General features: G+C 37.0%; 1 protein-coding gene across 9 annotated transcripts in view; it reads right to left on the reverse strand.

The window, feature by feature from the left end:
- Positions 1-4,951: 4,951 nt before the first annotated feature.
- Positions 4,952-17,298, reverse strand: part of GALNT18 (polypeptide N-acetylgalactosaminyltransferase 18) — a 309,298-nt gene continuing 296,951 nt past the window's right edge. For 6 of the 9 annotated variants that reach the window (XM_032187758.1, XM_032187759.1, XM_032187761.1 and 3 more), the window contains 2 exons: positions 14,186-14,258; positions 12,536-13,437 (listed from right to left, as the gene is read on the reverse strand). In XM_032187758.1, coding sequence (XP_032043649.1) covers positions 13,307-13,437; positions 14,186-14,258 — 204 coding nt within the window. In that variant the 3' untranslated portion in view covers positions 12,536-13,306. Of the gene's footprint in view, positions 5,434-12,535; positions 13,438-14,185; positions 14,259-17,298 lie in introns of those variants that run through there. The other 3 variants (XM_032187764.1, XM_032187763.1, XM_032187766.1) reach the window with 3 other exon arrangements.

The raw sequence follows: 17,298 nt of genomic DNA on the forward strand, positions 1-17,298 counted from the left end.
TAAGCAGTGGGTTTGTTTCCTTAGAATCACTCTTTCTTTTAAAAGCCAAAAACATCCACTTACATCTGTCTTTTTGTAAGTACTAGGTATATGTTGTTTTCATATTGTAAGAGGGGAAATATATATATTTAACTGGAAAGTTCTGTCCTATCAGATATGTGCTTCAAATAGATGTATTTAATTGGAAGTAATATGCTATGATGAAAAATGTACTTCTGTGAGGTTATGAGAAGTTTACAGGTGCTCTATCAACAAAGATCCCCTTCTGAGACTATGCATAATGAGACTGAACTCTGGTGAAGTAGTTACTTCCAACTGACACTGCAAAGCTAACTTTAATCAATAAACAAAAAATACATTGCTTTGCTGTTTCAGAATGTAGGTATCAATGACATTGCCAAGCCTCATGTTCTATGCTTTTAAGTATGTTCATGATAAAAGTGGGGTGCATAAGAAGAGAATTCAAGAAACACTCCAGCAAATCAGTAGAGAATACAGTTATTCAAAAACCTTAATGATCACCTCCTGAGCTATTGTATTAGCACAACTATTTTGTATTCCATTTTTAAAAAGTTATTCTGACTTGAGTCTGTGTAAAATATTTGATGGTTATTTGAACAATAGATTAAATGTGAGAAGCTACATTCTGCTTTTTGGTCTGTGTTAAAAACAGAAGCAGCATTGAAGGTATTCTGGGTAGCACAGTGATAAAACTATGTTCGAAGCCTTTCAGTTCAGTGTCTTGTTGACAGGCCTTTAAGACTGTGGTTGGATGAAGTGCACTTTAATGTGATCTTCTTTCTGCCAGTGAACAGTCAGTTTGGGTCAGTATGCCTGTGTATATACACACAGATTATATCTATATATAGATATAGATAAAATATACCTTTGTGTGTGTATGTATATAAATTAAAGTTATAAGCAAAAATGTGGTGCATTCTCTGGATGTGTAACCTTGAAATCTGAATGAATCCCTTGCTCTATATCTCCAGCTGAGTATCCAGTGCTACTCAGTAGAATAGCAACAGCTACTTTATTTCCACTTTTGCAACTGCCTCTTGGTCAATGTATATAAAAGACTCAGTCATGGCTGTTGACTGATTAACTTCTTTTTAGTAAAGATGATGAGGGCAGTACAACTAAGACCTGATGTTGGTGGATTAAATGCCTCAGTTTAAATTTCAGGTGTTACAAAAAGATGAAACCAAAATACTTATCTCCCTCATAGCAAAAGAGGACAATATTCTACAAAAGAGAAGCCCAGAGAAGCACAGAAAGGACCAGGCAGGTGAGGAGACTCCAAGAGGACTCCTGAGTCCTCTTGTTCAAGTTGTAGCCGGGAATGAACAGGTGTGGTCTTGGTACTCCAGGCTCTTGAATACTTCTATCCTTGTGAAAATATATAAACAAATAAATGAATGAAGCTGTAGAACCTGGATCTCTTCTGAAGACTCTACAGCCTAGTTCCAGAGGGACCTAGGGAATCTCTGACACAGACTAGACCCTATTATCTTCTCTCCACAGACATCCAGGTGTTCTACTGCACATGTGTGCTCTTGTGGGCACCACAGCTCCCTTCCTCTGTGTTGCTGTTGTCTTGCCCCATGTGCAGCTGTTGTGAGAAGACACACAGTGGAATTTCTTTAGCCTTTAGAAACCACAGTAGGGGATACCCTTGTGAACAGTGATGAATTATAGCTGAGGAGATAGAGGAAAATAAATGCATATTGTCCATAAATATTTTAAGAAGTACAGTAGGAGGATTGCTTAGGGTTCCTTGAAATTTTCTTTATCTGTTATTTGTCAGTATATCCTTAGCAGATAGTAGATAGGTTACAGGTAACTGAAAAGAAAAAGTCATCAAAATATATTGGGAGCAGTTCTGTGGCAGCTGGAGGAAGAGGGGGCTGACTTGGTCGATCTTTCTGGTATTTTGTTATCTGACCATACATAAGTGAAGAGGAATAAATCACCACTGCTTTCCAAATGGTTTGGGGAATATTCTTTTTTTTTTTTTTTTTTTTTTCCCCTTAAGTGCTAGCTTTCCATCTTTGAAACTATTTTTTTCTTATAAACTATTGCAAAGGCAGATCTGGGAATGTTTTTATTCTTTGAGGCAACTGATGACTGAATAATGCTTTAAAACATTCTGAAAAGTGAAGATAGGTTGTTCTTTTTCACTCACTACAGTGATTATTTGTCCTTTTCAGTGTGAGGCATCGCTGCTCTATGTATGTAATTTCTGTGTAGCTAAAAAGAAAGTGACAATGAGGCAGTTCATAACATAGTGCCATATGTAGCAAAAGATGGTTGTGTCCTTCAGTTATGCTCATTCAACTGTTTTTTTTTTGTTGTTGTTTTTGTTTTTTTGTTTTGTTTTGTTTTTTTTTTTTTCTCTTCCAAGAGAAGAGGCATGCAGAAGAAAATGTGTTTTGAGACCATATGGCTGCATCTCCATGCCCTGAAGCCTTGGTGTCTTTACTGAAAGGAGGCTTATCATGATACTCTGTACGAGTTCTGTGTTTTTTCTGTCTCATCGTGCAGTTTCCTCCTCATTCATCTGGTCTTCAGGAGATTCTTACTTGCCTGTGAAAAAGAACTCAAGTTGGTCAGTGGCTAAACTTGGGAATGATTATAGAGGTTACGCATGCTGTGTATTGAGCCTTCTCCCATTGGGATGCTTAACATGTTCCAGCATGCAGGAGGATTGGCTCGCATGTATAGCAAAATGCCTCCTTGTGGGAAACCTCCTGTTTTCTCCACAGCGTGAAGTTTTGCCCAGCTGTGGTACCTTGACACTCATTACTGACGTTCTTTAAGTGTTCTAATTTTAGTGTGAGTCTGTAGCCAAACAGGCCTGAGGGACCTCTGAAGGCAGTCAGAGTGCAGGTGTAAAGTTGGTCTTTATTGGCTGTAGCTGCTTCTGTTGTTGGCTGTGCATTTTCTTTGAGAAGCTAGTATAACTACATATAGCAGAAGGTTGCACACATATAATTAACATGCCACATGACATTAACCAGTCATTAAGAACAATACTGTCAGCTGGTCCTGAATGTGAAGCCAGTCTGCAATAGACGATTTGACACACAACTGGCTCCAAAGGAGGTTATGACTGTTTCTTAAACTAACAAACAGATGTAAAAGTCCAAACGAATAATAAAAGAGGTGGAATTTACGTACAAGTAAAGCAGCTCGAAATAAAGAGGACAGTAATCCTAGTGTTCTGATTTCTCTCATCAGACTGTTTCTTCCTTTCTGCATCCCAATCTTAGCTGACATGAAGCGATATGGCATTGTATTCAAACCTCCTTAAAGGTAGGGAGTGAAGGCAGAGTGAGTTCTTACTTTTTGCTGCTACCTTTGGCTGAAGCCATTTTATCTAAGTCTGTGGTAACCAGGGAACAGTGCAGTGAAAAAAAAAAAAAAAGAAAAGAAAAGTTGTAAGAACTAGAAACAACCAGAATGAAGGTGCACTCATTGAACCAAACCCAACATGGCAGGATTTCTTGTCTGTTCTCCTATCAGAAGAGGGGAAAACTACTTGGAAATCTTGGTGTTGACATAGATTGAGCAAAAAGGCAAATACTTTTGTCCAGAGAATGTTAAAAATATGAAAATAGGGAGTGATAAGGGATGAAATGTAATAGTTGATTTTAAGAAGCCAACCTACTGCTGCTTTCTTTTTACCTGTGGTGGAAGGAGTGCCAGGAAGTAGGTTGTGCTCCATGCTTTATTCTGCTTGCCTTGGCAGGATTTGGCATAGACACAGCCCACATCTGTGGGGTGTGTGGTAGCCAGTTCCTGAGGGAACCGGAACTTGGTGTGGATCAGCCCAACAGCTGCTGCTGGGAAAGCTGCCTGAGCAGTACTGGTGTTGGCACAGCTCTCTGAAGCAGTCTGCTGGTGTCTAAGGTCTTCATCTCAAGATACCAGCAGTAATGTTGTTGCTGCTTGTCTGTCAGAGGTGGCAGGAGTAGCAGGCATTCTCCCGTGCAGAACAGCATTATACAACTTTTTCAGACCACCACAAAGCCTTTTTTACCATCAGTGCTAGCCAAATGAGTCTGAAGCACTGGCTGCTCAGCTGTAATTTGCACATACAGAATTAGGAACACTAGTATCTGGTACCAGGCTGTATGTGATACGCATTGTTTTTTTTGATCCTTACATTTTGAGAAAACATAAACAGGGGAGTAAGTGAGCATTATTAACAGCACAGCTCTATGGTGATTGTCTGTATTTTGAAACTGGCATTCTTTTCCTGTGTGATAAACCTCCAAGATGGCTGTACCTCCATGGAAGTACACGCCCCAGTTGGAATTTTTCATAGCCCTGACTCTGTTCTCATTTCTAGTGCAGGCAGGTCAGTGCCAAAGTTCAGAAGCTATAGAACTGAATGACCTTACTTCCAGTTGGTTGCAGAGCCAGCATACATTTCTGTGTTCACCTTTCAGATTATGGAAAACGAAAATTACTAACTCCCTCTTTGTGAGTGCTTTCTATCTTGTTTATATGTTCATGCTCCTGACTGGGGAAGGGGGTGGGGAGGACATAGCAAGACAATGCTGGACTGTAGACCTGTTGCTTAACTTTTAATTTGCTGTTTGATTTGTCACTCAGTTTGTAAAGGAAAACATGCCGATAGTGTGTAAGCCAGTACTTGGCTTCTCTAGGGAAGCCGTGAACCAAAGTCATGGAACTTGTGCAGCTTGTATTGTTAATACCCAAGGAACTGGCATCAGCTCTGGATTGCTGGGCATGATGCATGCAGAACTGCATAGCACTGCCCCCCCTTTCCTCCCATGTGCTTTGGCTGCGGAAGGGCTTTTAACAAGTCTGGGGAAGATTGGTACTTGGCAGACACTTGGAAAGATCAGGCCTGGGTTAATGAGAACAGTGAAACTACTACTTAATTTCTAAGCTGATTTCCCTGGAGACAGCTAGACAGTAATAGCGTTTGGACTTTTTTATTCAATAAAAGTTTGAGTTATAAATATTCTCCATTTGTTTTCTATTTACAGTTGTAAAATATTTTAGGATAGCCTACCCATCACCTATCATTCAACACCTCTATAAATGCCATGAAAACATAATTGTAAAATAAAAATGTCTATTTTCAGCCCACAAACCCAATTTCCACACACTCACAAAATAAAATCAAAGGGACAGAAAGGAGGGGAGAGAAGGAACTGGGAAGGAGAGGGAGATAGGAAATACAGTACAGCAGGCAACAATGCAGTATTTGCTACACAGTAGCAAGAGAAATGGGTAAAAAAATTTAGTCTGCTATGATGACAAGCTTTTCAAGACATTTGTTATAGACCAGCGCTGTCCAGTGCATTTCTGTAGGACAAGTTGAAATCCAAATTCATTTTCATTGTTTTCCTGCAATTCCAGGCAACGCTTGGATTTTCGGTTCTGGATTGGACCTCCCTTTAAAGATGGAGAGAAAAAATAAATGTTTAGATTGTGATGGCATAGCATTGCTACCATATAATAATATAGAGAACGTTCCAGTGTCCATCTATTGAAGTTCACCATTACTGTGAAAAAGTACTGTTAGAGACATGATAGGCACTAGGTTGGATTTGTAGTGAAGGTTCCTTCTGTCACAGGCTGGTTTAATCCTTAATGCAGTTTAGAATAGTTTCAATTGCTTGGTTAGCATTTCAGCAAGAGGGGTGTCTAGAATCAAGCTGCGTTTCTGGCTGTGCTCTTTAACATAGGCCATAGCTTTCCTCGTTGTTTCACTTACGTAGCTTAGAGGCTATGCTGCACCTCTGAAACACGGGAAAAAGAAATACAAAACAGAATGAATACCTTGGCCAGGGATGTCCCATATATAGGATAAAATGCAAAAAATAATTTATTCCTTGAATTCTGAAATGAACATTCTGTAATCTGACGTTGTTAATCCTCAATATATACGCTTCATTCAGCCATCAGCTTAATACTGCCGTGCTGAAGGCCCTTCTGTATCTTCACTGCAGCAAATCCTAAGTCATTGAGGTTATCACACGATTAACTATAGACCTAAAGAACAATTAAATAATCAGATAGATGACTAAATTACATTTTTTCCTTTTAATTCTGGCTTTTTATTGAGAGTTTAATCCTCTCTCCTATGTAAGAATGATAACTTGTACACATTGTCTGGGAACCTTCTTCCAAGGTACACAGCATAGAATAATTTACACAGTAGTCTGAAAGGCTGTCTGTCTCTAGAGGATGTTGGATGTCCATAATAGAGAATTACTGGCTTAATCTGCACATCAGAGAATGGAGTCTAAGTCAGCACAACCACATTAGTACAGCCGGAGTATAGAAAGAGCAACCACACATTTAAATTGCGTACTTGTACAATGGGGAGTAATAGTTGCTATCAAAAAAAAAAAATCCTCCCAAAACCACGATAGCTTACCAGTTTGTTTCAGGTCCGTGTTACAGAAAGTCAGAAGTGTGACAGATGGCTATCATAATCACAAGGATATTTGCATAAATCTCACAGAAGCACTGAGTTTGCTCTTCAGAGAAGGCTGTTTTTCAGGCAAGGGTACCTCATTCCATTCAGCACAGCCTCTGCTTCATTCAGCCAGGTGACAAGGGGGAGTCTCTCCTCTCCTCCTGTCACCCAGTCATACTTAGTAAGTACTTTTTTTGAGAAGTGACATCTAGAAACATTTTGGGATTTGACTAGCTAATGAAACACTGAATTAGGTTTGAAAACTGTAAGGTTTAAATATCTCTTTGGATAGGAGACTGTTTCCAGAATAATCCACAGAATTCAAAACATGAGGCTCACATAAATTCTCCTTGGTAGGCCTACTAGATATGATTTTCACCAATTACTTTACTAGACAGCCAGGCATACACTAGGCATTTTAATATACCTCTCCAACAAAATGCTGAGTGAACTGTATTTTTCCACTGCTGTATAAGTATTATTGATATCCATATTAATAATGGTACTTAAATGTGGGTGTATGGTGACAGCATAAACTCTAAGCTATCTATAAGAACTGTAACTGTCTGACACACAGAAAATTCATTTGAAGTAGCTATGACAGGAAATTAGTCAAAGCTTTATTATATGCTATTTGTTCACTTATCCTCCCCCCCAAGTTACTGTGGCCTGCTAAAGCTCACTGAAGTTGGTGAGAGTTTTTTTTAAACAAAATCAGTGAGCTTTGAATGAGGGCCTATGAATACAAAACTCAACATAATGAATATTTTCTATTTGACAAAAATAAACTTTTTCAGATCAACTTCTTGATCTTCCAACTGGTGCTGGAGTTGCTCGTGTTTCTGTCATTGAACTTAATTAGTTCTGTATCTGTCTCGAGCATTTGCATGTATCAGTTAGGCATTTTTTTCAGTGTTGGTGTCTAGGACATCTTCAGTTTAGATCTTGAACAGAAAAAGCAAGAGGAAAAAGGTTGGCCCAGAAAACCAACCAGCTATGCGAGAGTGTAGTTCAGGCCCTTCTTTGCCCAATTTTTGCATCTGAGATATGAATGTAGGTGTGGTACTTCTAGGCCTTGCCTGTCCTTTCTAACTCATTTGCATTAAGTGAAGGATCAGAATTCATTCTCTCCATTTTATGGAAAGCATGACAGCTAAAATGCAAGTGTTCCTTGGTAGACCTCTTCTTGCTTCTCCTGTCTGCCCAAATGCTGTGAAATGAACTCTGTGGTGTCCATCCTGAGAATTTTATGCTTATGACAAGAGATTACTAGATGCTCAGGTCTGGCCTGTGGAGTTATTTGTCTCTTCAGCAGCTGGACTGGGGCATCTGCTTAGTTTGTTGGCTGCATTTTGTGAATCCTGTTCTGTGGTACCTATTTCTTTTCTCACCAAGGACTGTTTGTGGGACTTGGTCACCTAATTACTGCTCTGCTACCTAGAGCAAACTGTAGCACAGTCTTAAATAATGCCTTGCTGAGTTGAAATGTCTTTCAGTCCTTCTAGCTAAATCCTACTTGTTTCAATGGTCAAGGGTTTCTGTTACTTGAACAGGCCCAAATGGCTTCCACACCTGTTGAGGCTTTCAGGAGATAGGAAGAATGCTCACAGTGGAGACAGATGTTTTTTCCTCTGTTCTAAATCATGGAGAGCACACCTTGCTATTACAGTGAATGCATACATGTGAAGAACTAGTGGCAGCTACAGAGTATAAACCACTCCCAAGGACACCCCTTCCTTTTCCTGATTCAGCTTCTTTTTAACAGAAACAAGTGACTTAGAACAGAAAAAAGGCAGAGAAAACTCTTTTTGATAAACTGTAAAGCACTCTGTAGTGCCTACTGAAAATCACTCTGCTGAGTACATTGAAGGCTTCTGCATGGAACACAAAAGAGACACCAACGTTAAGTAGTGGAGACAGCAGAGATGCTTTTAGGAAGATGATTATTATTTTCTTTTTTTACGAAAGAGAAACATAAAAGCTACAGTCCCGTTAGAAGTGGAACAACTCAGCTTAGGAGAGATGTGAGGTCTGTGCAAGAACCACGGCTTAATCCCACAGAGAGGGTGCAGTCTACACAGCTTTGGTTCCTTTCAGTAAGCATATAAATGAAATAATTGCTCTGAAGTACAGGGAGAAGGGTTTGTATAGCACATACAAACGTTAGATTATTTAATTTTCTTGTGTTCATTTTTTCCTTCATATGCTTAATGCAAGTCTGTTGTAGTGGTATTATTTTAGTATTTCTAGGGTGATGACAGTGCACTCACTATATGTTGCAAGGCCTGAATTAGCTGTATAATTCATTAAAGCACAAGAATGGAATAACTCCACTTCAAAGCAAGTAACATGCGATACTCACTGAAAGCTAATACTACATTTTGCAGCTCTGGCTTAGCCTCCAAATTACAGCATCACTGAATAGTTTCTGCAGTCTGTCAGCATCATGTGCATTTAGAATCCTAGAACCATATATAGATAAAGGTGTTCTTTAATTCTTTATTTATAGCTATTTTAGTAAAATGCATGTAAAACTTGACAGTCGTATTTACTGCTCAGCAAAACAGTCTATTGTAATACTACACTTCAGGCTAACTGAATGTGAAAGGTGAATTGTCTGCCTGTCTGGTTCCCTCTTACCATCCTAGTTAAGACTTCTATTTTCCAATTTAAAGGCAAAAATTTGGTAGCCTAGGGTAATGTATTTTACAATGATTCATAGCATATGATTCTATAGGCTGAAACAAATTACAGAGGAATTCTTCCCAGTTGAACAGAATTAGGATTAGCATCATTGATGATGAGGGACAGCACAAAAGCAGTAGAAGTTTCAAGTGAATAAATAAATTCAGGTCAACTATTTTATAAAAACATACTGAGTGTGACAGCATTACTAAGTCTGACTGAAAATTTGATGGGTGTTGTGGTGCGGGTTGAAACAATTTGAGAAGTACAAATGCTCTTAACTCCTGGTACCATTAGACTTTATAAAAATGATTTAGTGGTTTATAAGCGTACTTGTATATGCTATTTCAAGTCATCCATCTTTTTATGGGCAATAGCTATTAGAATATGTGGTAACTCAGGCTCACAGAACAGTGGCACACAGTAATACTTCTGACTTCCTTTCAAATTATTGTACTTTCTGCAGGTCTGCCATACCTAAGCGATTTCCTTTTAAGTCTTTCACTGAAGCAGAATTTAGCCAATACTACAGCATCTAACAATGACTTGTGATGTACTTGCAAACTCTAACATTGTGCAGTACAAGGATGTTTGGTAGGCAGTCTCATGTGTACTACTATGCAACTACTAACATGCTTTTAGAAAGAGCATCATGTTGCAAGTATATGCCTTTATATTCTTGGTTACAACTGGAGTGATAACAACCTGTACAAAGTAATTATTCTTTATTGAACTGTACTGTGGGTTTTGTTTTGGTTTCTTGTGTGGTCATGGATGCAGCATTCCCAAAGCTTCCCCTTCCCATACTTGTTCTGCAGAACAGCAGGGTGGGACAAGTCTCTCTGGAGTGTTGGTCCTTGCAGAACCAAGCTTAGTTAAAAGCTTTCATAAAGTTTCACTAACAGGCTTGCTATCCAGAGGGCTACAAATGGGACAGAACATCAGTACAGCTTGCTTTGCAAATACTAGTTATGTTAAATGCAGTTTCTTTACTGGAAACATCTGTACAGTGTACATGTACCATCTAACTGGGAACTCCTGCCCCATCATACTATTGCTACTGCAGAATTGGTGCTATGTACCATGTCACAGTCCTTAAACTTCCTTCAAAAGCAGAGAAACCCTTCTCTGACTTTATAACACCAACAACAAAAAAAAAGGTTGCATTAGGAAATTTCTGTAACATATCCCTTGTCAAAAAGTACTGATAGCTCACACTAGTTATTTGGCCTAAAAGCTCCCCTTATGCTTATTTATTGTTCATACTACACAACAGGCTCCTTTAATCAGGTGACGTTTTTACTGATCAGTGTAAAATTGTTCTGATTTCTGGCTGTATTTAATAGTTTACCATTCTATTAACTAAATTGCTTCAGTAAGAATTCTCCACCGTCAGGACCAAATAATTTTCTGTTTCTCTGAAGTCAGTTTGCCAAAGCTGTGTTTTGATGTATGAACAGCAAAACGCATGGCAGAAAAGGCCAGAGATCCTGTGTCATGGTTTGAATATTTTTAAAGGAAGGATTTGAATGTGGATATGTGGCATCATTAAAGTGGAATAAGTAATTCACAGCAGCTAATTGACTTTGTCAATTCAGTCAATGTTTGTACTTGGCACAGCTGCCAGCTGCCAGACGTGACCTATGCTGCTCAGGTTGTTAAAGTAGGTGTGATGGGTTCTGTAAGCCGCAAGTTGCTGTATTGGGTTTCAAATTTTCAGGAAAAAAAAAATTGACAGGGAAAACAGGGAAGTGAGGGAAAACAGGGAAGTGACGGTGTTGCTTTAAACTGAAACAGGGTTCTATAGCCTAGAAATACTCTTGGGCATGCAACTTATACAGGATTTCGTTACCTGTAGAAATGAGGGGTATTAAATGAATGCTGCAGGTTGTCAGCAGTCCTGAAAATGAACTGATAGCTCTTTTTACCAATTTACTATAAGGTTATACCCATTCCTTTTTTTGTTCATCACATTAAAGCTCATAGTATTGTACTTAAAAAAAAAAAAAAATCTCTGCTCTTACCAGCTTGCCTAACCATGTCTATTTCTGAAAAAAAAGTGTTAGAAAGTTAATAAGGGATGTGTGTGTCCATGTACATGCATAGGTATTTACAAGGTATATTCAGTCTTGTATCATATATTCCATACAGATAATTGTATTCATTAGTCTCTAGTTCTCTACTTGTACCTTAATCAGCTTCCTCAGATATTTACATGTTCATTCTACCTTTGAGGTGGAAACTGTGATCTTTACTACTACTTTGATACATTTGAATCAAAGAATGATTCAGTGATGAGGTGTATATAAAATAGACCTTCACAACACATCATCTTATCATTTGCTTCCCCGGAACATTGGGGTAAATTTTCAGTGACTGTGTGCCAAATACAATCCCCTCAAAAAAACCTGCTGGATCTTTAGAAGTCATTCATCTTTTTTATGGTCACTTCAGTATGGATCATGCTGAAGTAAGAAAGAGAATGCCATAGGAGAATGTCAGTAATTGATTCCATGCAGCACTTGATTTTGCCAATCTATTGCCAATCTAATGGAAATACTGGATGATGATAGTGAGCTTATAAATTCTTATTTACAGTTACATATAGAGTATAAGTGTATATATAATGCTAATATAAAGGTAAAGCTTAATTCCTTCTGAATCTAAAGCAGTATGACAAATTTTTCAATTCTTTGGCAGCAGGTGCTCTGTAAGTAAAGCAAATGCTCTAATAAGATGCTATACTGTTTCTTGTTCAGGTCTTTCAAAATTAATTTTAACTATTTAAATTAAAATATTCCTTAGCAAAGAATACTGTTAGCTGTTGCTCTTCTTCAAAGAGACTTGGTTTCATTTACATTTGCCATGACTACTGTGAAAATAATGTGTGCTTAACTGCTATTATGTGTATGAAATACTGTATACAGAAATGTTACATATTACAAAGGTATTGTCTGTCAGCTATTTATGTCACTATTTACAATTAGGCAAATGAGAATCTTTACCAGATACTGTTTTTAAATGTGAATTTATTTTTTCAGTCCTAATCAAAATTATTGTTGCATATAATCTCATAAATTTAGGTGGAGTTGTAACAGGGATTGTCCAAGCAATTTTTAAATGAAAAATATTTTTTTCCTCCTCCTCCAGCACTCAGGCTTTGTGTACCACTCTCCTCATACTCAGGCAGCCATCCAAGCACTGATCTTAGATCTGCTTATTGGTACCCAAGGAGTAAATACTGTGAAGTATCCTCTGACAATGGAATTAGATGCATCATTCAACAGGTACAACAATTTAATCGATTTACATCACATTTTGTCACATTTTACTACTGAGACTTCTAGCTGTTCAGATTTCATATAATCATAAATGCTAAATTTTCATACTGCTGTAATAAATCTTTACTACTGCAGTTGTAACACATCAAATGATGCAGCTTTATCTGCACATCCAAACTGGTTTTTAGTAACCAATGGACTGTGCAATCATTTATTGTTTTTGTTTAATCTAGATAGGCTACATGAACATAAAACACTCTAGATCAGCTATTTAAATGTGTATTAAATCTACAGGATGTGGAAATGCACAATCCTGTTAATTAAAGTATTTAAATAAGAGCAATTAAATCTGGCAGTAGGAAATGTCTTACAGTGTCTTACAGAGAATGTAATTGGAATGGAAAACAAATTACAGAATAACAGCATAAAAATCAGAAACAGAATGTATGGATTTAAGCCTGTCAGTAATATTTTGCATGCATATATCTAGCTTCATCACACCAGATTACAAAGATCCATTGTTAATAAAAAGATTAAGAAAATAATAACTCACAGATAAATACATCCACACCTTGACTGAAATGCAAAGAAGCTCTTTAGGATATGATAACTCAAAATGCATTTCACTACAGAAAATGGTGATAAAACTAAGAAAATTGAAGCAGGCGTTGGAGTAGAATATATTATACAGACTGAAAAGACCATTAGGGATTTTTCAGAAAGTAAAAATGAATCCTTTTTGTATCAGTAGTAGAGGGAAAATGTTTCTGACATTCCAGGAAAAACATTGGCAGAAACAGATAATATAGGTTATCATTGATTAATCAATATGTTCCCGTTTAAAAAATAAAAATGAGGAATTTAAAATGAGAATCTTTCATCCATATCTAAGCCTGACAATTACAGCTAGATGTAGAATTTGTAGATGAAAATGTTGTCTGAAAATATTGACAGTAAATCCAGACGATGATGTACTTGCATTGATGATCTTCTGATAGCTAGGATTACCTAATAAGAGTGGAGAAAAGGAAAAGCTAGCTTTACGCTATGCAGTTGATAATGATGAGCATCACTTTTCTGAATTCAGCTGCTGTCCTGTGTAACAAGTTAAAATTAATTTAGCAATAAATTGGATACCTTTTGAGAACTAACAGTCATAAAAGTCGAACTCTGTAAGTTCCAGGAATGCATGATGGTGAGATAGATGATTCACAAATTGACAGCTACTGACTGGTAAGGAATTAAAAATATACTAAAATGAAATAAAAATAGGATTCTGTATGTAAACAAAAAATAGTGGGATCTGACTTATGTGATGGAAGTATGAATATCTGTGGGAAACTGGTAAATGAATGCTTTTCTAAGGGAAACTGATTGCTAGAGTTAGTAATATGCAACAACTGCTGTGATTTCTCTAGGTACAGGAAATCTATTGAATTAATTGTTGGTGTTCAGTTACTGACAAGATTTTTTTTTTAATGGGCTGGGTTACTTTTAAGCATACTGATGAAAGAACGTTTTATAGGCATGCTGAGCTGATCATTTGGACAAAATACATCTTGGCCTTCACAAAGGGAGTGCATTAGGGGTCAGGAAGTGACTCCTCATGGTGTTACAGTGAACTGATGACTCTGAATAGTTTGTGAAACAGCAAGCATTTACCACTGTTGAAGGCAGTCTACTAGACAAGGTAATTAATCTAGTTACTTATTTTTACAGTATGCAATATGGCAAATTGCATATTCCTAGGTCTTACCTTTTTGATTGGTTTTGAAGAATTCATCACTTGTGTACGTGTTGCTTTCTAAGGTTCTTTCTCCATCGCTAATCTGTGGAAAGCGTTTGTTAACATCCCTTTCCTCCCCATTTTTGAGTGTGCATGAGATGCAGTATGAGAAATGCTAATGAAAATCCTTTCACAGCATGCAACTGAAGGTCATGTGTAAGAGCCTGGTTCCTTCTCTTTTTCTCCTTATGAATGAAAATATTGTTCTAACGTAGCATACCAAAAATGAATTTCCAGATGAAAAGTGCACATTATTACTGCCAACCTTAGCAGAGGGAGATATCTAGTTACTCATATTCAACCTAATGAGAAACTCCTTTCAACACTATTAGAAACCCCAAGATTTTTATCTTTTTCCTAAGAGAAGATAATTATCCTTGGACATTTTAACAGATTGCCAGTGTTTTAGGGTTTTTAAACTAGAACAAATATGCATTCCTATTGCTTTATGAGATGTAATTCTTAATAAAATGTAACTCTTCTAGAAAACAAAAATACTGAACGATGTTTTATTTTCTTGGGGGGTGGAAGAGGTGTGTTTTTACTAACCAAGGTTTTGTAATCTGAATGCTCAATATGAGGGCTTACTAACCCATTTTTACCCAGGAACAGAATGATTTGCATTGTCATTATATGCTTACAATTAAACCAATGGCTAGAAACCAAGAAATAAATTGAGTGCCAACTGATGAAAAATAAGAAATAAACTTTCACTAGTATTTCCATTGATGCACGTATTCTAACAAGGAAGTTTAGGTTGGGCTCTTTGGAACTCTGGTCACAATACCTGGGTATTGAAAATAACTTTTTTCTTAGTGCCCACAGAAAGCTGTAAGGTGATAAGAACTGATATTGGGAAAGGAATTTCCTTGCAGCTGCAGTGCAGATCTTGCACAGTATACTCAGACAATAATGAAAATAAACTATTTTGTGTGTTGTATTAGGTATTGTCACTGTCAGATTCACGGTACCAGACTTGGTGGCCTGATCATCTCACAAAGTAACAAGCAATATATTCTTGTCACATACATCGTCATTTCATCCTAATTTAATTGCCTTCCAAGTGAAAATTCTTCTAAAATATTTTCTATATTTTCATCTTTAATTGGATTGTAGGATGTTATTTGGTAACCAAATATTGTTTATGTACATAGTTCTCTTGCTTCTTTTGGAATTAAAGATGCAACTTCTACTCATTTGATCAGGGCAGAGTTGGGGTTCTTTTGTTCTGTCAGGTTTTTTTTCTTCCTAACTGAGAAATTTGAAAAATAGATGTATGCTAAAGGTAAAAAACTTCATCCATCTATCTGAAAGCTGACAAAAGCAGAACCCAAGAAGTGATTGGCTCAGTAAAACAAAGGAAGAACCAAGATCAGTGCTCAGATCTCCTGAAATCCAGCCACTTCATATGGTAAGTGTTAGTTATCCATTAAATTATAGAAAGCATAATGGGTCTGACCATTCTTTTGTATGTCTGTTATGTACCTTGTTGGCAGCAGCTGTCTTTGGCAATTTTTAGAGAAATCCTATCTGCACATCAGAAATTTTGGAATATCGGGTAGAACTAGAACAAGTAATTTATCTGTAAATAAAGGTGGTGTTGAAAACTTAATATGCTAAGATATGCAAATATGGTATATATTTTCAAGGAAAAACGTGGTATGCATTAACTTCCTTTTAAATTAATTCAGCAGAAGTGTCTTTAGAGTTTAAATGCAGTCCTCAGGAGAGTAAATACTGCATAATACGATATACTGAAAAAGGCTTGAAATGCACCCGCTAAAAGCTCCTTTTACTGCTGTAGTCACACAAAAACTAGCTGGCAAGTTCTGCACCTGATTTGCAATGAGTAAAACTTGCTAATGGAAAATTACTCCAAATAGAAGACTAAACTTATGCAAGAAAACATTTGGGTTGCCATTAACTACATCAATAACTGCAAGCAAATTTAACACCATTTTTCAAATGCAATACTATATAGTAATACATGTATAGAGGTTTTTTTTTTTTCTGTATGTGAATTATTTGCTTATACATTTTTGTATTTTAAGTTGAAGTCAAGTACTCAAAATAGAGAATTCTTTCAGATTTTTATGTTTCCAAATCCATTCTGCATAAATGGGACTAAAAGAGTTTGTAGGCTTATAACAAGACATAGTTCAAGCAGTCTAAAAACCAAATATTTTAATATACTTGTTTTTAAAAGGAAGTATTTAGTATGAAAATAATATTGGTTAAGTTGCACATGAATTTGAGCTAAAGCAAAAAGAACATAAAAACATTTAATACCATTTTCTCATGTCTAAACAGCGCAACAGTAGAGGTACCTTGTCCTTCAGCTGTAACACCTTGTACAGATGGTAACGCTTTCATGTTACCCAGTTTAAGTATTAAGTAAAGTATTACATGGAGGTGAGCTAGGGTAACATTTGAAGACAGGCAAAGAGCAGCTAAGAGTAGAAAAAAAGTGCAGTTGTACTGGTCCCATAAACTAACACAGCACTGGACATATGGAAGTGCTCTTCTGCGGCTGAGGTTTAAATTTGAGCACTTGAAAACAGTGATTTTTTTTAAATCAGACAGCCTCAATAAAAATACAGGGTTTAACATAGTTTGTTGGCTCAATTGACTGAATAATTAGGTTCTGTTTTTCTTTGTTTCTCCTGCAGTATCAAAATCTGTTTTATTTTTTTTTAAATAGGATCACAGTCACTTTTTGTTCTGATCTGCCAGGCAGATAGCACTGTGTAATTGTATAGCTGTATGGCAATACAACATGTCTTATACTGCAAATACAAACTGAGCGTATTTGCATCCTTTGAGGTTCAGAATAAATTCAAATTCTTGATAAATTAATGATGCTGTTTTTCTATCCCATGGTTCTCATAATGGAAAAAATGGAAGAAGTTCATAGGGATAATTGTTCCCTTAGACACAGCTCCTACTGAAGTTAACTTGCTGTACACAGATGTCCTTGGCTAATGTATGGATTGGGAGTGGACATTACAAAGAAACTGTCTGTTGTTTAATGGTGCTAACCCCTGGTTCTGAACTATGTGCACTCAGCAAGGGGCATATGAAAG

Source organism: Aythya fuligula, chromosome 5 (genome assembly GCF_009819795.1).
Source record: "Aythya fuligula isolate bAytFul2 chromosome 5, bAytFul2.pri, whole genome shotgun sequence".
In the NCBI taxonomy this organism is placed as follows: domain Eukaryota; kingdom Metazoa; phylum Chordata; class Aves; order Anseriformes; family Anatidae; genus Aythya; species Aythya fuligula.